This window comes from Camelina sativa, chromosome 9, assembly GCF_000633955.1.
Source record: "Camelina sativa cultivar DH55 chromosome 9, Cs, whole genome shotgun sequence".
Taxonomy (NCBI): domain Eukaryota; kingdom Viridiplantae; phylum Streptophyta; class Magnoliopsida; order Brassicales; family Brassicaceae; genus Camelina; species Camelina sativa.
The window spans coordinates 1,701,396-1,724,771 of NC_025693.1; the positions used below are offsets into that span (position 1 = coordinate 1,701,396).

The 23,376-nt window shown below is 37.7% G+C and overlaps 7 protein-coding genes and 1 pseudogene across 11 annotated transcripts; 4 read left to right on the forward strand and 4 right to left on the reverse strand.

Moving 5' to 3' along the window:
- LOC104710177 lies at positions 1,851-3,956 on the forward strand (annotated as a pseudogene).
- LOC104710178 (protein TWIN LOV 1) lies at positions 4,675-7,420 on the reverse strand. Of its 4 annotated transcripts, none has more exons than XM_010426736.2 (7): positions 6,397-7,420; positions 5,984-6,191; positions 5,825-5,889; positions 5,648-5,727; positions 5,506-5,561; positions 5,347-5,410; positions 4,675-5,001 (listed from the first exon to the last, which is right to left on the reverse strand). In XM_010426736.2, exons 1-7 carry the CDS (start codon positions 6,953-6,955, stop codon positions 4,861-4,863), a joined length of 1,173 nt encoding a protein of 390 aa, XP_010425038.1. In that variant the 5' UTR covers positions 6,956-7,420; the 3' UTR covers positions 4,675-4,860. The 4 variants fall into 4 exon arrangements, with proteins under 4 accessions (XP_010425038.1, XP_010425037.1, XP_010425040.1 ...); XM_010426735.2 differs by having other exon boundaries at positions 5,347-5,416; positions 6,397-7,419; XM_010426738.2 differs by having other exon boundaries at positions 4,855-4,997.
- Positions 8,603-10,598, forward strand: LOC104710180 (probable pectate lyase 6). Its single transcript, XM_010426739.2, has 4 exons — positions 8,603-8,940; positions 9,036-9,717; positions 9,894-10,136; positions 10,220-10,598. The coding sequence occupies exons 1-4, from the start codon at positions 8,744-8,746 to the stop codon at positions 10,457-10,459; spliced, it is 1,362 nt and encodes a 453-aa protein (XP_010425041.1). The 5' UTR covers positions 8,603-8,743; the 3' UTR covers positions 10,460-10,598.
- Positions 10,722-13,137, reverse strand: LOC104710181. The gene is made up of 13 exons (XM_010426741.2): positions 12,967-13,137; positions 12,804-12,865; positions 12,631-12,699; positions 12,483-12,558; positions 12,325-12,395; positions 12,133-12,234; positions 11,949-12,038; positions 11,779-11,853; positions 11,526-11,558; positions 11,308-11,388; positions 11,089-11,160; positions 10,912-10,964; positions 10,722-10,824 (listed from the first exon to the last, which is right to left on the reverse strand). Exons 1-12 carry the CDS (start codon positions 13,019-13,021, stop codon positions 10,920-10,922), a joined length of 831 nt encoding a protein of 276 aa, XP_010425043.1. The 5' UTR covers positions 13,022-13,137; the 3' UTR covers positions 10,722-10,824; positions 10,912-10,919.
- On the forward strand, positions 13,399-15,133 carry LOC104710182 (single-stranded DNA-binding protein WHY3, chloroplastic-like). Its single transcript, XM_010426743.2, has 7 exons — positions 13,399-13,727; positions 13,829-13,929; positions 14,025-14,117; positions 14,384-14,478; positions 14,583-14,659; positions 14,736-14,824; positions 14,902-15,133. The coding sequence occupies exons 1-7, from the start codon at positions 13,484-13,486 to the stop codon at positions 15,019-15,021; spliced, it is 819 nt and encodes a 272-aa protein (XP_010425045.1). The 5' UTR covers positions 13,399-13,483; the 3' UTR covers positions 15,022-15,133.
- Positions 15,376-17,661, reverse strand: LOC104710184 (pentatricopeptide repeat-containing protein At2g02750). Its single transcript, XM_010426745.2, has one exon. It carries the CDS (start codon positions 17,515-17,517, stop codon positions 15,679-15,681), a length of 1,839 nt encoding a protein of 612 aa, XP_010425047.1. The 5' UTR covers positions 17,518-17,661; the 3' UTR covers positions 15,376-15,678.
- LOC104710183 (ubiquitin-conjugating enzyme E2 2) lies at positions 17,732-19,389 on the forward strand. Its single transcript, XM_010426744.1, has 6 exons — positions 17,732-17,965; positions 18,253-18,389; positions 18,493-18,518; positions 18,608-18,697; positions 18,786-18,874; positions 19,042-19,389. Exons 2-6 carry the CDS (start codon positions 18,265-18,267, stop codon positions 19,168-19,170), a joined length of 459 nt encoding a protein of 152 aa, XP_010425046.1. The 5' UTR covers positions 17,732-17,965; positions 18,253-18,264; the 3' UTR covers positions 19,171-19,389.
- Positions 19,445-23,278, reverse strand: LOC104710185 (4'-phosphopantetheinyl transferase gsp-like). 2 transcript variants are annotated; one of them, XM_019230381.1, is made up of 9 exons: positions 21,995-23,278; positions 21,583-21,758; positions 21,200-21,267; positions 21,011-21,112; positions 20,766-20,921; positions 20,573-20,677; positions 20,261-20,363; positions 20,162-20,175; positions 19,445-19,910 (listed from the first exon to the last, which is right to left on the reverse strand). In XM_019230381.1, exons 1-9 carry the CDS (start codon positions 22,078-22,080, stop codon positions 19,830-19,832), a joined length of 891 nt encoding a protein of 296 aa, XP_019085926.1. In that variant the 5' UTR covers positions 22,081-23,278; the 3' UTR covers positions 19,445-19,829. The 2 variants fall into 2 exon arrangements, with proteins under 2 accessions (XP_019085926.1, XP_010425048.1); XM_010426746.1 differs by having other exon boundaries at positions 20,096-20,175.

The window sequence follows — 23,376 nt, forward strand, 5'->3', positions numbered from 1 at the left end:
CTAAAATCGATATTTATTTAGTGTTGTGCAATCCTCTGTACAAACAAGGAGGATTAAGGTCTCGCCATTTCGAGAAATCGGACAACATTTTCTCGCATCTGACTTCTGTTCAATAAAAGGAAAGCATTGCACTATTGATATATATATATATATAAAGTCGAGCTAAGAGAGATGAATAACAAATGGACTAACCGTCAATGGCATGTGCAAGAGAGACTCCAGTGGAAGAGAGACTTCGCAGGAGATGATAAGGGATTTTTGATAGGTCGCCATAGGCAGTGATGGAAACAGGACCAGAGTAGCCTAGGTTCTTGAACGCCCCTTCTAAACTAGGACGGACCCGAGTAGCATCAAAACCCTCCGGAATGGGACAGTCCACCATGTCCCACCACACCACTATTTTATTTGTGGCGTATTCAGGCTTGGCCGGGTAGTTCCTTCCCCACTCAGATGTTACAAAGGTAAGTTCTCGTTTGGGAAGTTGATATGATTTTTTGTAAAATTCTTCTTCTTCCACCTAAAACCATGAAATTTGGATTTCTGTATTTTTAACTAAACAAATCCTCTCAAATCCTCCAGAATCCCTAAAAATCATTAAAATCCACATCCACAAACTGTTTTGAATAACAGCGGATTTTAAAGTAAATTTTTAAATCATCATTTCAATAACAGTGGATTTTAAAGTAATTTTTTAAATCAATAGTTCAATAACAGTAGATTTTAATAGACTTTTTAAAATATATATTGAATAACAGAAGATTTGTAAAATTTACCCAAATCAATTAAAATATCAAGTTGAATACACCCCTTAGTTTCTAAATTGATTCGACAATCCAATTTTTTCACTCATCCGCCTGAAACCCTTTAATTTTTTGGACCGACAATATACATGGCTGGCTATTAAATTGCATTATTTTGAAGTAAGATTTTAACAAATCCCATTTGAGAAGAGGGTCACAACCAATTACTTCGAAAATACCATTATAAAAGAGAAATAGTCAGCTGGATCACCTTGCATAGCACTACTTCCCATTGTTACGAGTCATAAGTCTCACACGATTTCACACGTACATCCTTGAGTTAAAAAAAAAAAAAAATGATTAAAGAATATGTTCGTTCTTGCTTCCGTAACATGGCTTTCTATAATGTTGTCTCTCATGAAATACTGAACGCTTGTTAGACTTCTCCTTTTAAAAGATTTAAGATTATGCTACAAAAACATATACTTTTAAAGTGGCTATTGAGACAAATGTCCACTTAAGGTAAGGGTTACACGATGTAGTTGGGTTGACAATTAGTAGAAATTGATACGGTAGCATATACTCTCTCCGTTTCAAAATATAAGATGTTTTAGCCAAAGCACGCATAATAAGAAATGTTTACTTTTAAAAAGTTGAACCAATCAAAAATAAGACTGCATAAAATAAATAATAAGAAAATAGAAAAATAGTCTAAAAGTTGCCTCAAAAATTTAAAACATCTTATATTATGAAACAAGCAAAAACCTCTAAAACATGCTATATTATGAAACGGAGGGAGTATATGATAGTTGTTAGAATTTTTTTGATTGGTTAATTTAATTGATGTGAAGTTTTTTAATTGATACTTATGTCAATAATTCATAAAGACTTTTTGAAACAGAGTAAATTAAAATCATTTAAGTATATCAACCACCTTAGCTGTAATTAATTTTTAATCACACAACAAATGGTTGTATCTGTTTTTTGTCAACCAGCTTAGCTGTAGACTGTTATATAAAGTTTAAACAATGACTTTCCACATTAGGATGTAATATAATCTATTTCCTTGCCGACGTTTTCCTAATAATGTAAATAAATACTAAACAAATTGCAAATGGGAGTTAGTTAAGCCTCGGAAAGATTGAAAATTAAAGACGAGGATAACTCATTTCAGTCTGTATGTTTTTTATATAGACATTTCCCAAAATCCTCAAAACTAATCTCCGAGTGAGCAGTCATGGACTTGTTCGGAGATTTTCACCAGGGAGAAATCGATGGGAAACCATATCTCCTATACCACAACGTTATGAAACTATTACCACAAATACAAACCCCAAACTCCTCCGATGAGATAAACACCATCATCGAAAAACCATTATCAATCCAAAACAAACCAAACTCATCCGATAAACCCCCTATTCAACCTCGTCGACGTTTCGTATGTCCTACGTCACGACTCGAATCAACAGTGAGTGATGGGAATATTTCAAGATTTGATTTGCTATTACCTGATGTCTTTTTCAAGCTTACCACTTCCCCTCTCTGTGGTGACAATACGTCGTATGCTCATGTCGTATTCCCGTCGTGGTCCAACAATAAAGAATCTGATCTAGTCAATGGTTGCGGTATTTGTAAAGCCCAAATGGTCGGTACAAAACTCTTATTTCTGTGTCGCCTGTAATGAAAGGTACCACAAAGAATGTGTCGAGTCTCCTCTTGAGATAAACTATCCTTCCCACGTCAAACATTCTCTCCAAGTTTACTATTCTAGGAAATTATCCGAGCATTATTGCATCTTGTGCAGACGCAAGGCAGATTATATCCTTTATTATTGTGCTCTATGCGACATTTATATGCATCCGATCTGTGCTCAGGCGGCCATACCTTTTTTCATAGACCAACCAAAAAGGCATGAACATACCCTCACCCTTTTCCCTAGACAAGCTTCCTTAACCTGTAATGTTTGTGCTTTGGTCAATTAACTTCATCTCACCTACGTCTGTCGTTCTATATGTGACTTTGTAGCCCATAGTGATTGTATCCAAATCCCACAAACCATTAGAATATCTCGTCACCAACACCGTGTATCTTTTAATTCTTCTCTTCCTTTAGGAGACTCGTCTTGTGGAGTTTGCCGCCAAGTGGTTGACCATGATTATGGCGGATACACTTGCAACGTGTGTAGTGGCTACGTTGTTCACACAAGATGTGCATTGCGCCAGGATATATCGGATGGCATTGAACTCGAGGGAGTACCAGATGAAGACGGTGATATTGAGCCCTCGTACGAGGTCATATCAGAAGGAATAATACTCCATTTTTCTCATGGTTGTCATATGAAATTTGACGGCAGTGGAGTTTACGACGGAAACAAGTTTTGTCAGGCGTGTGCCCTTCCAATCAACGAGGAAAATTTGTATGCATGTGAGGAATGTGATTTCATCCTACACGAAAGATGTGCAGAAGCTCCTCGTAAGATGTACCATCCGTTGCATCCCCATCCACTTAAGCAAAAGGTTGTCCATGAAAATACCGGATTCATATGTGAAGCATGTGACCACTTAAGTAATGGTTTCGGATATGTGTGTACAAACGAGGATTGTGGTTACATACTAGATGCAGTATGTGCCTCGGCTTCTGAGCCATTCAACTATCAAGGCCATCAACACCCCTTATTCCTAGCGTTAGGCCCAAACGTAAAGCCAATGTGCCACATTTGCAAGTCAACAAAATATAACCAGGTATTTAACTGTATTGATGAGTGTGACTTTGTTATATGTTTTGAATGCGCTACCTTACCATACATGGTAAGGTATAAGCATGATGAACATTACTTCACATTTTGTCATGGAGATGAGGCAAATGGCTCAGATTGGTGTGAGTTATGCGAGGGAAAATTAGTATTGAAAGTTGGAGGAAGAGAAGGAGGATTCTATAAGTGCAACGATTGCTGCACCACGATTCATATGACATGTTTACTGGGCCCTCATCCATATTTGAAGCCCGGTCAAACTTTCACATTTGGTAAAGAATGCTTAATTATACGCAACACTTCTCCTCGGCTATTTTGCAATGTTTGCAATATGCGTCGTCCGTATCCAATAATTTTCCTATTCAAAAGGGAAGGGTCATCTCTTGGTATTGCATGTAACGTGAATGGAGATGATTGAGTTATCCCTTTTCGTTTTTATTTTTAATTTTTAATATGTATTTTTGGCTTCTTTTTTCTTTCTTTACCTAATCAAACCTTGTTTGTTTGTGTTTAATTTAATTTACTATTTGAACAATTTTACATATTTATTAACTTTTTTAAAAAAAATGTCACAGAATTATAGATGAAAAATATGGAATTAGTAAAATTCTAATCCAAGATCAGATAGAGATGCCTAACTTTAAGTGCATTACCATGGTAAGGTATAAGCATGGTGAACATTACCTTATACATATTTTGACGTGAAGATGAGGCAAGTAGCGCAGATTGGTGTTGAGTTTTCCGAAGCAATTGGAGGAAAAGAAGGTGCAACGATTGATGTGCCACGCTTCATATTACTTGCTTGCTTCCATATTTGAAGCCTGGTCTAATTATCTCATATGAGGGAGGTGACGCTCTTTTCCATCGTAACAATTCTCCTGCTCGGCTAATCTGGCATACCTGCAAGAATGACACTTATAGAGTTTACATTTGCTTATTTGACCAAAAAAAAAAAAATAATAATAAATAAAGACTTTACATTTGCTTGTTCTATTTTTTTGTTGTTGTTGTTGAGATTGCAATCTTCTTGTATCTATCGTTACTATAATTGTATAAATAGAATTGTAATCCCATCGTTAATCAATGAGAGAAGTAGCACCCACCATTTTCGACATGGTTTCAATACGTGGATTCATGTTCTCACGTCTCCCGAGCACACGAACTCAGTAACAAAACGGGAACTAGAGTAGACTGGTATACTCACGTCTATTACCATCTTTTTGTTTTGGAAATTTCTATAGACTATTTTAGGACTCAAAATGAAGATTTTATTTCATGTACAACGATTATACATATAACATATATATGACCAATTCAGTTCATACTCTTTTTCTACTTCCTAGGTATTTTCATCTTTCTGGGCTTATATTAGCATGTCACCATGAATGAGCTCCTAACCGCTACTCTTACAGCACCGACCACACTCAGTTGCTTTGTCTCCGGTCTCAGCTCTTTACTTTCAGTATCTCTGCAACTTGCTTCGACCTGAACGCCTACAAAATATGCTGTCTGATACAAAATGTTTAAGACAAAAAAAAAAGGAACAGAGCAATTAGTTCACTGAATTTTCAGTCATAAAGATGGTAAATGGCTTATTTTTGTTCTTAAACTTATCCCCAATCACATTAGTCCAATTTGGTTTAACCTGCTTCAAACCAGACCATAATCAAATTCAAACTTGTTTCTTCTCCATATCTGGACAACACGAACCTCAGATTCTTTGGAACACTATATTTAGCTACAAAACTAGCAAAACCGTACTAATTTTTGAAGTTATACATGTCCTAACAGAGTTTCGTATTGGCGCGAAAAAATTTAACACAAAGGAGAAGCAAAAGTCATGAAGGGATTTACCTTGCCTGAAGCATTACGAACTGGTGAGATGTGAAGAAGATTCCAAAATGTGCTCTTATCTTTTCTGTTGCTGATAAAAACATAAATGATAAGCCCAAAAGACATCAAAGAAAACAAGAATCACTCAGCAAAAATGTATTGAAGAAATAAATCTTCAACCTGTAATTTAGTATTTGCACTGTGCATGATTGTCCCTTTAAGATGCACTCCTTCATCTGAACCAAAAAAAAACATTCATAATCTCAATTCCATGGAAGTCACGGGCAACATTACTTCTTTAAGTCAAAAACGAAATCAGTACCTCGTAAAGAACTGAGGAATCGGTATCAACTCCACTCAGAAATCTACAGTTTTGTCCCAACACTTCATGCCTCTTGTAGCCTACCACCAACATCGTCAAAAATAAGAAACAATGCCAAAATCTAATACAAAGGTTGCTAATTTCTGCAAACCCACACACACACAAAAAAACACTCACCAGTCAATGTCAAAAAGGCATCACTCGCATAAATAATAGGCATGTCGGGTATGCATGGATTGGTTCTGCAAAGTAAAAAAGAAACAATGTCATGGGGATAATCTATAATAACCAGACTGTAGTTCCATAAATAAAACCAACAAAATACATAAAACTCACAATACGAAACTTTGTTTGATTCTACCAAGAGAAATAACTAACGACGAGCTTAGACAATCTACTCCTCGCAAGCAGTACCGCTTCCCGCAGACTAATCTACCACTCAACTCGCTGTAACGTGTTAAAACAGATAACACAGTGTTAACTGCTTCCACAGCTCTTAGCTTCTCAGACTCACTCGCTTCACAGTACTCCCAATCCTCTAATCCTGCAGTACAAAATACAACAATGCTTTAGATAACCTAGTTTTGCAGGCAAGAGATAGTCCACTACAATGATTTCAAAACTCTTAATTCAACACTTAGTACGTTCATTAAGCAGTTAAGCAAAGATTTAGCTAAAGAATGAAGTTCTAAAAAACTCTCTGAGGAATTCTATCAAACAAGTTATACGCATTACTTAAAGAAACAAACCTTGTTCATCATCATCATCACATTCCACAGGTAAAGCTCGATGCTGCACGAAATCACCAAAACAAACCTCTCTTCGACAAGAACCAAACACCAATTCAGAATGATCCAACGACACATCATCTCCACTCAAACCCGACCCAATTCTCATCTTCCGATGATGATCACGTCCCGAGATCGGGACCTGAACGGCAACAAAATTGATGACTTTACCATCATCTCTCCCAAAAACAGGGATCATATGAAACAACATCCAAAACGGAGACCCAGATTTACGATAGTTCAACAAGCTCACTTGAACAGATCTCTCTTCACGAATCGCTTCGCGTATCTCCATGATCGATCTTCGATTAGTCTTGGGCCCTTGGAAAAACTTGCCGTTTCTTCCGATCACCTCTGCTCTCGAGTACCCGGTCATCTTCAAAAACCCTAAGCTCGCGAAAACAATCGGGTGACCCGAAAGAAACGGGTCGGTGATTGTGAAATTGTGAGGAAGCTCGTCTAACGCTTCTTTGATCCATAAAGTGTATCGACCGTTGAAAGATTCTTCTGCTAAGGACATAATCGTAATAAACACTCGATGTCGATGATGATGATGATGATGATGACTACTCTTCTTCTTCTTGTCAGTCTACTGTTTAGTGCCAATCCCATGTGGGTTTTGAGGCGAGATTGAATTTTTTCTTCAAAGTGAATCCGAAACAACGAAACCCAGATTACGGAATTGAAATCGGGAGAGTTAAGAAAACAGAGATGTTTTCATGAAAAGAAAATTAAAAATCGAAACTTTGTGAGATAATGATAAAGACAAGAAGAGGGAAGAAGAAGAAGAAGAAGAAGAAAGAAGATGAATTTGAACAATTAGGGTTTCAAAATTGATTGATGTAATCACTTAAGAAGATCTTCGTCTGATTTCGTGTTTTGATTCTTTTCGTTTTCTGTGGCTATCGGAAGAGGGACGATTGATTTTGTCGCCTCTCTCTCTCTCTCTATCTGTTCTTGTTTGAGTTTGAGTTGTAAAAATATTCAGATATTTTTTTTTTTCTAATTTAGTAGTAAAACAATTATCCACAATGATTTCAGGATAAGTACACAATTAGGATAAGATTAATAAGTGTACTTCATTCTTAATACTCATTTTTGTGATCTGAGTTTTTTTTTTTTAAATAGTTTTTAAACCCTACAAAATAATAACAAAGTTTTTAAAATTAATTTATAATTGTTAATAAGAAAAAATATACATTTGCAATTAATTTTTCATATGTATAAAAATGTAAAAATCGGATTAAGAAAATCTTAAATTTTAGAAATTTTTCATTATAAAAGTTTGAAAAATACTAATGTCATTTACTTCAAAATTTCATAAATTTATGCTCAGATTGAAATATGAGAAAAGTGGGATTTAAATTTTAAAGCCTTAAAATCACACCGACAAAGCCGATATTTCTGCTATTAATCATCTTTTTGTTGCCAAAATTGTTTTTTTTTTGTTAAAATAAAATTAAATATTCATTCACCTCTTATTTTATAAGTGTGGGTCCTACAGATTCCAACGTAAACAAAAGCTGGAAAACGACAAAAAGTCTGACTGTTTATACTTATCTATTTCTCTTGTCCCTGTCTGTGTGTTATCAAATCAATGCAGCCTCGCTTACGTGGCATCTCTCATTTGTACTTTACTCTCCCGGTGGTAACATGTGTCATTCACTCATCGCTTACTATGGATTCCACTCAGGAGGCCCATTGGGCTGTATTATGCTGTTCAATATAATGTGTCGCAATGTTAATTTTTTATTATTATTATTAATATTTGCTTTCTCGAATTATTTAATGGAGTATCTAATAAAATAGCTAAAGTTTATCACATTATTTCAAAAATTTTAAAAATAAAACACTAATTAAAGAGAACACTAAATTTTCAAAAATAACTCTGAAATCCTTTTGTAATAAATCTTAAGCTAACCAAAGATAATAAATAAGAAAACTCAAGTAAAAGTAAAATTAGGTCGAAAGACAAAAATAACTGAAGAAATTCCACAAAAGAAGGATAAAACAATGAATGAACAATTAAAAAAAAACAGCCAAACAATAATTGGTTTTGAAGAAAAGTAACAGAGAGAGTTTTAAAAAATTAATGGTTACCTAATAATAATTACTCTGTTAATCGTTAATCCTCCATTAATGTCTTTCATTTCCCTCTCTTTTCAAGTTCCTTGTTATTTAAGAAAGCCATGAATCCTATCATCTATTTCTAACCCTGGGCCGACCAGAAAACTTTTTGGACGACCCATATCTCAAGGGTTCTAATTATCAAAAAAACAAAAAAAAAAATCTCTCACTGCCGATTTAAATGGTGAATCTTGGCAGCTACGTTATCGTCTTTGTCTCGTTGTCTCTCGCCGTCGTTGTTCCATCGGTTCATGCCCACGTCGCCGAATATGATGAATACTGGACGCAGCGTCAAACGGAAGCGTTGCATCAAACTTTGGAATCTTATGACCCGGAGCCCCTTAATGTCACAGACCACTTTAACTACCATGCCGCCTTGTGGGTTCTCTAAATTTAACCTCCGTAGGGTTTTTAATTTGTTATTATAAACTAACTTCTTCCGGAAGTAACTCATGTTTTCTGTGTTTTCTCAGAGCCATGGAGACGACGGGGATATCAAACGAAACAAGGAGGGATCTCCGTCAGGTCAAAAGTGGTAAGAAAAGACGTGGAGGAAGGTATGAATCCCTTAACGCAATTGACAAATGCTGGAGAGGCAACAAAAACTGGGACAAAAACCGGAAGAAACTAGCAGATTGTGTCCTTGGATTTGGCCGCAAAACAACCGGAGGAAAAAATGGACCGATCTACGTGGTCACTGATCCATCCGACAACGATCTATTGAACCCGAAACCAGGAACTCTAAGATACGCCGTGACAAGAGACAGACCACTCTGGATCATATTCGCAAGACACATGATCATAAAACTGCAACAAGAACTGATCATAACGAATGATAAAACAATCGACGGTCGGGGAGTAAGTGTTTACATAACCGGGGGTGCAGGTTTAACGTTGCAGTACGTGAGGAATGTGATAATACATAATATTTATATCAAACAAATTAAAAAAGGACCTGGTGGGTTGATTAGAGACTCCGAGCATCATTTTGGGCTTCGGACAATGAGTGATGGTGACGGGATTAGTATTTTTGGAGCGACCAATGTTTGGATCGATCATGTCTCGATGACAGATTGTTCTGATGGGATGATTGATGCCATCATGGGATCGACCGCGATTACTATCTCCAATTCCCATTTTACCGACCACGACGAGGTAAATAAGGCTACAAATAAATTTAAGATTTGGCATAAAACCCAACCAAACTGTTTTCGGAAACCAAATTTACAAATTTACAGTGGTCCATTTTTGCTTAAGATGTTCACGATAGCGTATATGCAAACTTCGAATACAAAAACAATGAGGCCTAAGGTCCCCCTTAACTACTGCAGGTGATGCTGTTTGGGGGTAAAAACACGGATGTGATCGACAAGAAAATGCAGATAACAGTTGCGTTTAACCATTTTGGTAAGAGATTGAAGCAAAGAATGCCAAGGGCCAGATATGGTTTGGTCCATGTTGTGAACAATGACTACACTCACTGGGAAATGTATGCAATTGGTGGAAACATGAACCCGACCATTATAAGTCAAGGCAATCGTTTCATTGCTCCTCCTAATGAAGATTCCAAGCAGGTAAAAAACCACTAAATCTCTCGAATCAACACTTCACTACACTACACTTGAGAGACACGACTGAGAGAGATTCTGAAATGCAGGTTACAAAAAGAGAATACACACCTTATCCTGAATGGAAATCATGGAACTGGCAATCAGAGAAAGATTATTTCTTGAATGGAGCTTACTTTGTGCAATCGGGAAAGGCAAACGCCTGGAGCACTGCCCCGAAAAATCCAATCCCTAGAAAGTTTGCAATCCGGCCTCAACCAGGAACAAAGGTCAGAAGACTCACAAAGGATGCTGGTGCGCTTGGCTGCAAACCAGGCAAGTCCTGCTGAGAAAAGCTCCACGTTCGTGCGTTCGTGTTTCCGTGTTGTTATGGTAACAAACAAAAAATAACAGACAAAAAGAATTGTATTTGTTGTGGATGGTGTTTGTAACAAATTGTGCATAATGCAGTAAGGATTATTATTATTATTAGAAGAATATAGGTTCATTTTTTTTGTTGGATGCAAAAAAAATCAAGGAAAAAACATATTCTTTTTGTTTTTGAATCTTCTTACTTGCCTCAAGGACACTAATCTAAACACCAATACATAATAAAGTAATCACTCCTATTAATCCTATACCTTCTTTCTACCCAAATCCAGGGTCATTCTCGTCAATGATGTCTGGTTTATGCTATCAGACTCGTGTCTTCTTGCTTCAAAAGAGAGAAATAAACGTTTCAATCAGACTTGGTTTTATCCCTATTCATGAAGAACGAATTATTATGTCATCAAAACCTTACCATCTGAATTAGCAGTCATCTAGTAGCTCTATCTTAGCGCTTTCTTTTAAACCCTGAAACATGTCAAGAGAGAAATCGGGTGAGTGGAGGTTTCACTTGGATTTTAAATAAATTCATATTGCTGCAACCGATCCGTGAGTGTACTTGTTATCATAAACTGTATTGACCCAACAATACCTCTGAGCTTGAAGCTTCTTCGTTTGTAAGTACTATACATGTGGTTGACTTCCCTGAAAGCCGAAGTTTCTCCTGCCAGACCACATGTAGCAAGTTATCATAGAATTCCATGGACAAGATGGAGGAAGTTAAAGAGCTGAGACCAATAATAGATTATTGCTTAGGACTATATACATACTAATTCTCCATCTAAATGTGTCTCCTTACAAGAATACGTACCTGTATCAATATATCTGGCATCTTGTGATTTTCTCCACCCAAAGAGTCGCACAGATACATCAAACCCATATTTGCAATATTCTGCCCAGCAACAAAAGAAGACGAATAAGTAAATTTGATCTATTACTTCATGGCTCCATGATCAGCTGCCAATGATCCCTTCAAATGTTTTTGAGAACATTAATAAATAACAAGAGCGGAAGTAAAGAAGTAAGTACCTGCTTGTACTCAATGCTATCTAATTTTCCACCCTAAGAAATTGGAAATTTAGATGGAATCAGTAAGCAATAACGACCACCAGAGATATGTACTTTTGTGTTCATTATAGTTAAAGTTATAAGCAAAGGAAAGAGAACAAATCTTATCGGAGGTCACATATAATCTCAATTCTTGTAGTCAGACATGTTTTAAGCTCGAAATGACAACAAAGAACCAATAAAAAGGATTTTTTTTAACAACAGTACCACGCACCATTCCACCAAAGAGGCTATGCATTGCGTCAAAGTCATCTCCAATGTTAGCAAGATCCTCAAGAGCCAAACCCACCTGTTAGATAGAGATATGAAACTTGTTAGTTATTAATACCAAACTCAAAGAAACAACTCTTGAAACCTGTTAAATACGTAATACCAGATTCATACATTATCCTGGACTCCCTTTAAAAGATCTTTCTGCACATCCAGCTTATCGTCCACTTTCTGAAGCCGCTGACTCAGGTGCTTCTTAGCATTCTAACCAAACAACATAAGAAGAAAAGCACTATACAATTAGAATCCTATAATGATCATATATAAGACCTGAACAGTTGATAGAAGAATCACCCACGGAAATAGCTTCTGAAACGGTATCCAAATGCTTTGTCAAGTTCGCCACAGCATTGTCCATGTTCTGCTTTGTTATGCACATGATATCAGAGAATGAAATCCCCTACCACAGAAACAAAAAACATCAGCTTCAGAGTAAATTTAATCCCAAAAAAAAACTGTAGTTAGACTTAGAACTCTACAAACAAGATACCTTGAACCACATATAACCATAGCCTAAAGCTCCCAAAGTCGCTGCCGGGACAATAAACGGTGTATAGTCAGCTGGAAAATAGTAAAATGAGAAAGTTAGAGAGAGATAAACAAACATATCTTCAAATACACCAAATCAAAAACTTGCAAGAGACAAACCTCCTTGACCTCCATTCACTACAGTTATCTGCCGAGATGAAGCTAACTGCCGAACCTCCATTGCTAATCGTTGCATCTACCAAATTCTCTCACACATTAAAATATATATGATTGTTCCACAAAAATTTGACCTTTACACAAACTTTACCTGAGTAGTCATGCCATCAGAATCATCATCAATATGATCACCAGATTTCTCAAACCGCTTAACCAAAGACTTCAAAATTGGAGGAAACAAACAAAAAAAACATTTTTTTACAACTCCATTCTGATCCAAAACTCAGAAGAAGAAGAACAAAGAAAGCTTTTACTAAAACGTACCTGTAGCTCACCCAAAATATCAGACATCTTCCCATTCTTAACCAGAATCGTACTAGTATAACCTTCAGATTCAAAGACAACATACAAGCTTTTCACAAATCTTTACAAAAACTCTAATAATTGGGAAAAAACCATAAAGCTGGAGAAACCCTAGAAACCTTACCTGCTCCAGCTAAAAGCAAAATCTTTGATAAACCAATTCCAGATTGCATAGCCATGGTCGTCGCAGCCTCCTCACAGGTGGATGAAAACAAAAAAGAAGTTGTCTTCTTTCTTTCGTCGAGCTCTGTAAACAGTTTCGCTCGCCGGCGTAAGAAACTGTCAGGTCAATGTCGGTTTATATTGAACGGTGTCGTTTTTGTTGTACGTATACCGTAGTTATAAACTCTTTGACCTTGCCACTAAACTAATCTCGGCCGTTAAGAGTGACTCATAGAAGCGAAAACAATAAATCTGAACCGTGCATTTAAAAGTAACTTAGAGGGTCAACTCTACGAATATTGAAAGGTTCTGAATATTATAATGGGGCAAATTTGTAAAATTATAAATATGATTGGGTAAAAAACGAATTAAACAAAAAGTCTTCTTCTCTCCTAAAACCCTTTTGCTGCTCCTCCATCGTAATCCAAACCAACCCCAGTGGAGAAGACGAAGCATTGAGAGGGAAAAACAAAAAAACGATGTCGCAGCTCTTATCTTCTCCTCCAATGGCGGCGGTTCTCTCCAAAACAAACCATAAGTTTACAGACGCTCGTTTTCTCTCTTCTCACTCAATTCTCACCTCCGGTGGTTTCGCCGGAAAAATCGGTCCTTTAAAAAAACCGGCGGCGAGGTTGAAATTAACGGTGAAGTCTCGCCAAGATGATTACTTTGAGAAGAAGAGGTTCGGAGACGTGTCTTCTTCTTCTTCCTCTCCGCAAAACAGTAGGTCACTCAATTGTTTTTGAATTTTGAGTGGTGGGAAGTTTGAAAATTTCAGAAAAAGTTTGAGTTTTGGTTTGTTTGTTTTGGGTTTGTATATATAGCTGAAGGATCTTCTCCTAGATTTTTTGTGGGTCATTCGATTTACAAAGGGAAAGCTGCTCTTACGGTAGAGCCACGAGCTCCTGAGTTTGTGGCTTTGGAAGTATGTCTCTCTCTCTCTTTTGGAAGATCAAAAGCATTACTGTGTTTATCTCTAGGTTGATCTCATTTCTTCCTCTTGTGATGTATTTGATCCAGTCTGGTGCGTTCAAGCTTACAAAGGAAGGTTTTTTGTTGCTCCAGTTCGCTCCTGCAGCTGGTGTTCGTCAATACGATTGGAGCAGGAAGCAGGTTTGGTTTTTTTTATCTTTCACTTACTACTTTTAGAGATTGTGTATTTGTGTATTTGTGATAAAGAACGTGACCTTGATTTGGTGAAAGAAACAGCCTTTAGACTTTCTATAATGGTTCTGGTTGGTTAGATTATGTTTGATGTGAAATGTTGCTGGTCTAATTTTTATCTTGAACTTGGTAATTCTTTAGATTGTGATAATGATAAACTTAGTTTGGTGAAAGAAACAACACTTTTACTTATGTTTTGATGTCGAATAATGCAGGTGTTCTCGTTGTCAGTTACAGAAATTGGTAACCTAGTTAGCCTTGGGCCTAGAGAATCATGTGAATTCTTCCATGACCCATACAAGGGAAAAGGGTATGGTCTAGGGATCTTATGAGGTCTTTTTCATTACACAGAATGTGTTGTGTTTCTCTTTGGAGTTGTGATTCGTAATTGGTTTTGTGTTTTGGTTGTTGTAGAAGTGATGAAGGTAAAGTGAGAAAAGTGCTGAAAGTTGAGCCCCTTCCAGATGGTTCTGGCCGCTTCTTTAACCTGAGTAAGCCAAACTTTTATTTCTTCTTCTTTATTTTTCGTCGAGCTCTTCTAATTTCCATTGTTTATTTGTCATAAAGGTGTTCAAAACAGGCTCTTAAATGTAGATGAGAATGTGTACATACCAATCACTAGGGCAGAGTTTGCTGTTCTTATCTCTGCTTTCAACGTGAGCTCTCTCTTTCTCTCTTTCTCTCTGAGTGAAAAGCCTTTGCCATTGTTCTAACTTTACACATTGAATTGCAGTTTATCTTGCCGCACCTTATAGGCTGGAACGCATTTGCATCCTCCATCAAACCTGAAGACTCTAACCGACTTAACAATGCGTCACCTAAGTATGGAGGAGACTACGAATGGAGTAGATGATGGATATTCGAGGCAACCTTGCAAAATTGGTTCTTCCGTCCATCCCATCTTTTTGTTATTTCAAATCAATGAATCACCAAGAGCTGTTCGAGACAGAGAACACAAAAAAAAATAGCAGCAGGAGAGACAGATGTAGCGTTTAGACCAAATGGGATGTGTTGTTGTGTAGGAAATAACTCATATTTTGTGTTAGATAATTTGTATTCATTCAAGAGCAACCGATTACAATTTTGGTAATACAAGAATCACGTTACTCTTACTCTTGTCTAGTCTTTACATATTATATTTGATCACAAAGGGTCTAATACTCTCATCTCCTAGGGAGCATTGACATGCTCTCGATTTCGGAGTTCGTAAACCAGGTGACTCATCCGATACAGGATTGCATTCGCAGTGTAGAAGAAACTAAGGGACCTAAACAAACAAAGATAAAAGAGATCATTGTGCGGATTATCGCAATCAGACATTAAACAGAGTGTGATACCCCGCACAGTGAGCTGTTTCACTTTGTTTGTTTAGGTCCTTAAGTGTCTTCCACACTGTGGATGTAAACCTGAATCAGTGTATCACCTGCTTTACGAGCCCCAAATCAAGAGCATGTCAACACTTCCCAAAGAAATCCCTACCTTTGCTCACGTTTGACCACTCAGCAAATGCTTAACCAGATAAACTAAGACCTGGAAGTTTCACCAGTTGCTTCTGATCTATTAACTGCCTAATACTTTCCACATCTTGCCATCTTTCTAAAGCAGCATATATGCTCGACAAGATCACAAATGGAGCTGAATTCTCTGGCTCTAATTCTGCTAGTTTCATTGCCGCTTCCTCTCCAAGAATTGGATCCAGGTGTTGCCTACATGAACCGAGCAAAGAAGAGTAAACAGAAGATGATGGTTCTGACATTTGATCGATGACCTCTTTGGCTTCTCTTAATCTCCCAAACCGACCCAAAAGATCAACCATACAACCAATGTGCTCTGTACTAGGTTCATATCCATATTCTTCCTGCATCAACCTAAATACTTGAGATCCCTTCTCGACATTGCCACAGTGACTACAAGCAGATAGAACAGCGGTAAAGGTTGCCATACTCGGTTCTACTTTCTCTTTTCGTAATAGGTCAAAGATTTCAATTGCAGAGTCACACTCTCCATGTTTACCATAGCCAGATATCATAGCGTTCCAGAACACGGGATCCTTTGGTTTCGGTTCAAACCGATCAAAGATCCGGCGTGCCCACAAAGAGAACCCACATTTCATGTACATGTCGATGAGAGACGTCGAAACATATATATCCCTTTCAGCTGCAGCTTTAATGACATGCCCATGGATCTCTTTGCCATTCTTAAAAGCCCAGATTTCTGAACAAGCAGATAAAATGCTAGTGAGACATTTCAAACTAGGAACCATAACTACTGATAGCATTCTCTCAAAGAACTTGAAAGCTTCGATTGTTTTCCCTAATTGTGAAAAGCCACTGATCAGTGAATTCCAAGTCGCTGAATCAGGCTTTATCCCCTCGGAATCCATCTGTTCAAACAGCTCAACTGCTGTCTCATGCTGTCCATTAATCATCATTCCAGAGATAACAGAGTTCCAAGATATCAAGTTCCTTGTATCTTTCAGCTCGGTGAAAACACTGTATGCTGATTTCCAACATCGACATTTCGAATACATATCAATGAGAGCTGTACCGATCATTGCGTCAAACTGAAACTCTTTTTTCATGACAAGACCATGAATTTGTCTACCATACTGAAGATTCAAAAGACTAGCGCAAGCAGTTATTGCATTAATGAAAGTAACAGGATTTGGTTCTTCACTTGAAAACTTCCTCATGAGATTGAAGACACTAGGGACCAAACGCATAACTCTATTCTCCATCAACCCTGAGATAAAAGCATTGTAGGTCACAACACTCTTATTAGGCACTTTTTCGAACATCTTTGCAGCCAAAACCCACTCTCCACATCTCGAATACATAGAAACAAGAGAGGTTCCAACGTAAACATCCATCTCAAACCCTGACTTCATCGCCAAACAATGCAATTGCATCCCTCCTCCCATATCCCCACAGCTACCCAAAACACTCGCCACAGTAACCGAATTAGTCCCAGACCCAGAAACCCTAGCATCCCCAAACATCCTAAACGCATCTCTACAAAACCCATTCTCTAAAAGCCCAGAAACCGCTGCATTAACACTCGCAATACCCTTCTCAGGCATTTCGTCGAGCACCTTAAGAGCATCCGTCACCTGCTTCACCTTCATATACATACTCACCAAAGCCGTCGCCGAGAAAACATCAACGAAAAATCCAGTTTTGATTACATGGGCATGCAGAACCCGTCCTTGTACAACGTCACCGAGCTTCGCACATGATTTGAGAAGAGGCGGGAACGTGAACTTATTAGGAGATTGAGACAAAACCGCATCCAGCGAAGATCCACCACATGTGACGAGATTCGAGACTCGGTGTCTCGTGAGGTTTATCATCTAGAACAAACCAAATTCGAAACCAAAAGACACATCAAAGCTCTGAATTCAAAAGATTCAAAACAATGAACTTTTTTTTTCCAGTGAAATGAAATAAAAAATCACTCTTTTTTTGTTGGTTAAAACCGGTTTAATTTCCCGGTTAAGCGCTAAACTCTCGCATGGCTCTCTGAACAAAAAAAAATATCTGAAGTATTTCTCTGACTGTACACAGCTTTGATTAGATCGAAGCTTCTAAAAGATCACACCACTGCGTGCGTTATACGAAGTTCCACATCATTTCTCTTTTCTCTCATATCATCGTCGCTCGGTGAATAATTCGAGGATCGTCGAGCTTCTTTGATCGGAGACTTTTTCTTTTCTCTCGTCGTCATCGTTTGAATTATCCGCAAGGAGAGATGCTAGCTTGACGACGAACCTCTACCGATCTTTGCCTTTTTGCTCAACAGTAAGATCTCTTTTTCTTATCACGATTGCTTCGTTGCTAGATCCGTAGATTCAGATGTTATCATCATTCTTGTGTGAAATTGATCCGATTGTATAATATAAGCTTCCTAGGTTGTTGTGGTTTTGTAAAGTATTTGCTTTTTCCGATTTTGCAATTGATGTGCTTCTCTAAGAGTCACCAGGAAATGTGCAACCACAATTTAGAAGAACATAATTGAGAATTTGATATAAAGTTTGTTTTTTTGAAAATTTTGTAATGGTTGTGTTTGTATTGGGTTATGATGATAGAGTAAGAGAAGGATGTCGACTCCGGCGAGGAAGAGATTGATGAGGGATTTCAAGAGGTTGCAGCAAGACCCACCTGCTGGTATTAGTGGTGCTCCTCAAGACAACAATATCATGCTTTGGAATGCTGTTATATTCGGGTAATGGAACAAAACAAAGTAGAAAAGATTGATACTTGATAGGTTTCTGAGACATTCGATGTCTGCACTGTACTGATCAAACATTTTGTTTGTGGATTTGCAGGCCTGATGATACCCCTTGGGATGGAGGTAGAGTTTTGTTACTGTAATCACTTATCTTGAGATTTTGGAAATCTTTTATATCTGGTCTTATGTCTTTCTTTCTATGATCTTGTCAGGTACTTTCAAACTCTCACTGCAGTTCTCTGAAGATTATCCAAATAAACCACCGACAGTTCGGTTTGTTTCGCGGATGTTTCATCCAAACAGTAAGTTAGAGATTACCATCATTGATCATCTTTCTTATTCTGAGTGCATGTGATTAAACGAAACTCACGCTTGGTTAATGTTATGCAGTTTATGCTGATGGGAGTATATGCTTGGACATTCTCCAAAACCAATGGAGTCCAATATACGATGTCGCTGCTATACTAACCTCCATTCAGGTATATATATATACAGAAATGTTATATCGAAATGCTTCTCATGTCTTGTTTCTCTATAAACTTTTGATGATTGTTGTTATTCTGCTTCCTCTCCTCACGTTTTACACGGATCTTTGATCTAATTTGATTATATTAGTGGCTGAACTATCGTCCTCTTTTTATCTCAGTCATTGCTATGTGATCCTAATCCGAATTCTCCTGCAAACTCGGAAGCTGCGCGAATGTTCAGTGAAAGCAAGCGTGAGTACAACAGAAGAGTCCGTGAGGTTGTTGAACAAAGCTGGACTGCCGACTAGTAATTATATTATTGTAGCATTTGTCTTCAAATAACACTAAACCTCCTCTCTTGTATTTGATTCGAGCATCACACTTCTCTGAGAGAAGTTCTCTCTCCCTCCCACTCGCTTTTATGTCTTTGTGTGTTTTTCAAACTCTGTGATTTGTTGCTTTTGTTGTTTCTCTGTATTTTCGCGACCACATTCATCTTCATAATTATAATATGTATTTCAGTTCGATCATTGTTGTAGCTCTTCTTCTTTTGCTTTTATATATGATAACACAGATTACTAATTTAGCTAATAGAAGATATGGCATACACTTGTCAGTGTTTCTACACTTTATGTCTCATTATGAACATTTTATTCATATATTGTATTCATGGACGATTTCATGATTCCCACTGCTTGTCTCCGTCCTTGCTACACTTGAATTGTATACAGCAGATTCCAAGACAGTTGATAGCAAATTCCGCTGTTGTCCTCAACGAGACAACAACTAAGCATATGAATATGATTCTTTCACAGATGGAGCTGCTACGCTACTCAATACTGTGGTTCATCTCTTAAACCCTTCTCCAGCTCCAGTAAATAGCATCAAGGTTTCAAATTTGTAAGGTTCTGACTGAAACAGAACAGACCTGAAGCTTTAAACTTCATCTATGAAGAGCCTGCAGTCACTACTTGCCTGTGATGGTCTGAAGTAGTATCACTCCATACTGGTACACATCTTCTTTCGCTCCATCTCCACTACTCCAAGTCTGCAACCAATTCAATAACAAGTTTATATTCAACCAAATGATGGGTTCTGCTCGTGCAAAAATTACCGGTGATATTCCAAGATGCTCAGATAATAAGATTTGATAATTTGCTTGCATGGAATGTACTCAGAGGGATCTGGGAAAACAAAATGCTACAGAAATCTAAAGGCTGAAGGCTGCACTACCTAAAGAAATTTGCTTTCAGAAATAAGTTCATCTTCTACAAACGGGATGGTTTTCCGAACAATTACCCTCATAGGATCTCCTGCAAGAAGAAAAAATATGTGATTAAGAAAGCACTAAATAAATGGATTGTTCAGTATCAAGAGCTATGTCAACTGAATCTGCACCTTCACTAGCTTGATCATCTTCAATACAGATTGCAGCATAATGAGAATCAGCCAACTCCAATAGGCCAAACTTCCAATCTCTATTGCATTTCTTCGTCTCCTCCTATGAATTGACAGACAGTTCAGACGTCTAAAGAAAACAATCAAGCGTCCTATAATTCTATACACTATGCAGCAAAAACTTTTTTTTCGACAGCAATGAAAACGATCTTGCAAAGGAAATTTTCAGAAAGTGTACAAGGCAACAACAAAATCGCATTTGATATACACCCTATTCAATTCCAGGATGTATGATTAAAGTATAAAACAAACCTCGCAAAGATTGTAGCCTCCATTTGTCCCACCCTTAGACTGGATTGTGAAGGTATTAAAAGGTGCAGCAGAAAAGCCTTTTCCTAATGCTTTCACATATGCTTCCTGGAAACAGAACCATCACAACAGTTCTAAACTTTCGAGAAGAAACATTTTCAGACTCTTAACTATATCTGTTGTTAGTATAAACTACCTTAAGAGTCCATAACTTAATAAATTCCTTTCGCTGAACTTCCGGGTCTGGGATAGTTGACAAAAACGTTACTTCATCAGTAGAGTAAAATCTCTCTGCTAATGTCAAGACATCATGTTTTATCTTTCTATCCTTGTCTTCAAGGTCGATACCAACCTACAGTCGTAATAAACTGCAACTGTTGAATGTTTTAAAAAAGAAAGCATTGACAAAATGTATGTATTTGCCTGAATTAGAAGACTTACAGGAACATGGACAGTCACCCCACAGGCAACTAATGAATCTGTGTGGGAGATATTGAAATGCAATGGCGGGTCACTACAGTTCTTATAATTCTGCCGATCTACCTGTCAAAAATTAAACCATAATAAATGAAAATTGCGCCTTAAACCGAGACTATGTGTCTAGTATATAATTCCAAATAAATGTCTCACCTCAGGCTTCCCATACATATTCTTTTTGAACATCAAGGTCTGAGGATCGACCCCATTGTTTGTTTGATCTAGAAAATGAAAGTTACAGTTAATGCTCAGCAAACTCGTAAAAATCTAGAATTCCTGTGAGAAAAATTCAGTCTGCAGGTAACCACCACATGGTAATATAATAATAAGCTCACGGTTTCAGGCAATTTTACTGAATAAATCTTTGAAAAGTTTCTTTCTAACTAAGTTTTAGAGTTAATCATAACCTAAGAGACTACCTAACAGCATCATACAGAAAGGCAGCTTAAGAAGACTAAGAAATTTAATCTTCAAGAAACAAAGCCTAATAGGAAACTCCAGTGCCTAATGATTGATACTTAGATGTGAAGACATACATCTTGCAATGGTGGTCCGAACCAAAGTGCGGGCAAGCAAAGCATTCTTCTGAAGCTTATCGCCTCGCATCTGAAGAACTTTATCATTCTCAGGTGGTGACAGAAGTTGAGAGTAGTGTTTAAGAAGAGATGTACTCTTCACTTCATCTGGCACAACATACCATAGATGAGTCTCCCTACATGAAATGAATAAGAACACAATCAATATAAGCTGACAAAGATGAGCTTCAACACTATAAAACCAAAATCATATTAGCCAATTTGGATCATTCCATAAAAGCATCAACAAACCCTAAAAATTCAAGCTTCCATAAAACATCAGAGAACCCTAAAAATTCAAGCTTTTTACTGCATTCCAGCTCTGCAACTTATGAAAGCAGAAGACTCTTAGCATACGCAATGAGTTACTTACATCCGAGATGGAAGTTGCAGAGGAACCAGTTTAGGCAATTCGATTGAGAAGCTTCGCTGCATTTGCGACATGATACTGGTTCTCATCAGCTCTAAGTATTTACCATAAACTGAGCTTTAATTCACCCCGATCCGTTGATCGGAAGTTGCTCCGGTGAGGAAATAGCGGCGGCGGCAACGATTTGCAGCAGACGGAGGAGAAGAAGAGCTCATATTATTAGAACCTGTTTGGTTGTACGTATAAGTCTATTCCCTCAGTTTTGCGTAATTTGGGCCCAGCCAGGCCCATATAAGGTAATAGAAGTCATCACCGTCGGTGGCTTCTCATCAGAGGAAATTGCGAGGCTGAGCTCTTTGTTCTGACTTCTACGATCTCAATCTGCTGCTATAAATGTGGTTTCTCAGAGTATGCAATGCACGCAAGGTGTTCGACAAAAACCCTCAATCACGTACGCTTTGATATCTCTATCTGATTTTGGGTACACAGTGATATGATAAAAAGCGGCGTAAGACCCCCCTGGGATGATGTTGTTTGTGATGGTTTTATCTACGTGAAGCCATTAAACGCCTACTGTTAAAGGTTCAGAGTTGTTTGGTGCGATGAAGAGAGAGAGAGAGTATAAGCTGTGGAGCCTGTTCCTGAACACTACTCTTGCGTAGTTTATCTACTTGGAAGAGCTGATCGACTGGATGAAGCCATGGGGAATCAATGCCAGTTGAACAAGATGATGCTGTTTGGGGAACTCTATTGGTGCCTGTAAATTCCATAAGAGATATGGCAGAGTTCGCTTTTGCAAAGAGTGTTTGAACTCATGAATATTGGCTACTATATATTAATGCCAAAAATATATATATCCATACTCATGAGGGAATCAAGAGAGAATCTGGAGAACCGGGTAATGATGAGAGAGGGGATTCAGGATAAAGCCTGGGTTTAGTTTTGTGGAACAGAAGATAATAGTTCACTTGTTTATCGCTAGCGATAGAAGTCATGATGAGGAAACAGAGGAAATTTTTAGAATGCTGGCTGAGTGAAAGACTTTTGTAATGGAGATTTGTGGAAACACGGAGTGTAATAGAGGCAGAGAGGTTTTTAGAAGCAGATGTGAGCATAGTGAGAGTTTAGCAGTAACTATATTCCAAGCACAGAGATTCTTGTCTGATAAAGAACCTGAGGTTGTCGAGCAAAGATGGACACAGACTAGCAATCATATTATTGTGGTAGCATTTGTCTTCAGAAAACATTAAGCCTCCTCTCTTGTGTTCCACCCACTATCTATGTCTTTGTGTGTTTTTCAAACTCTGTGATCTGTTGCTTTTGATGTTTCTATGTATTTTTGTAACCACATTCATCTTCCTCATTATTATATATATTTCAGTTCG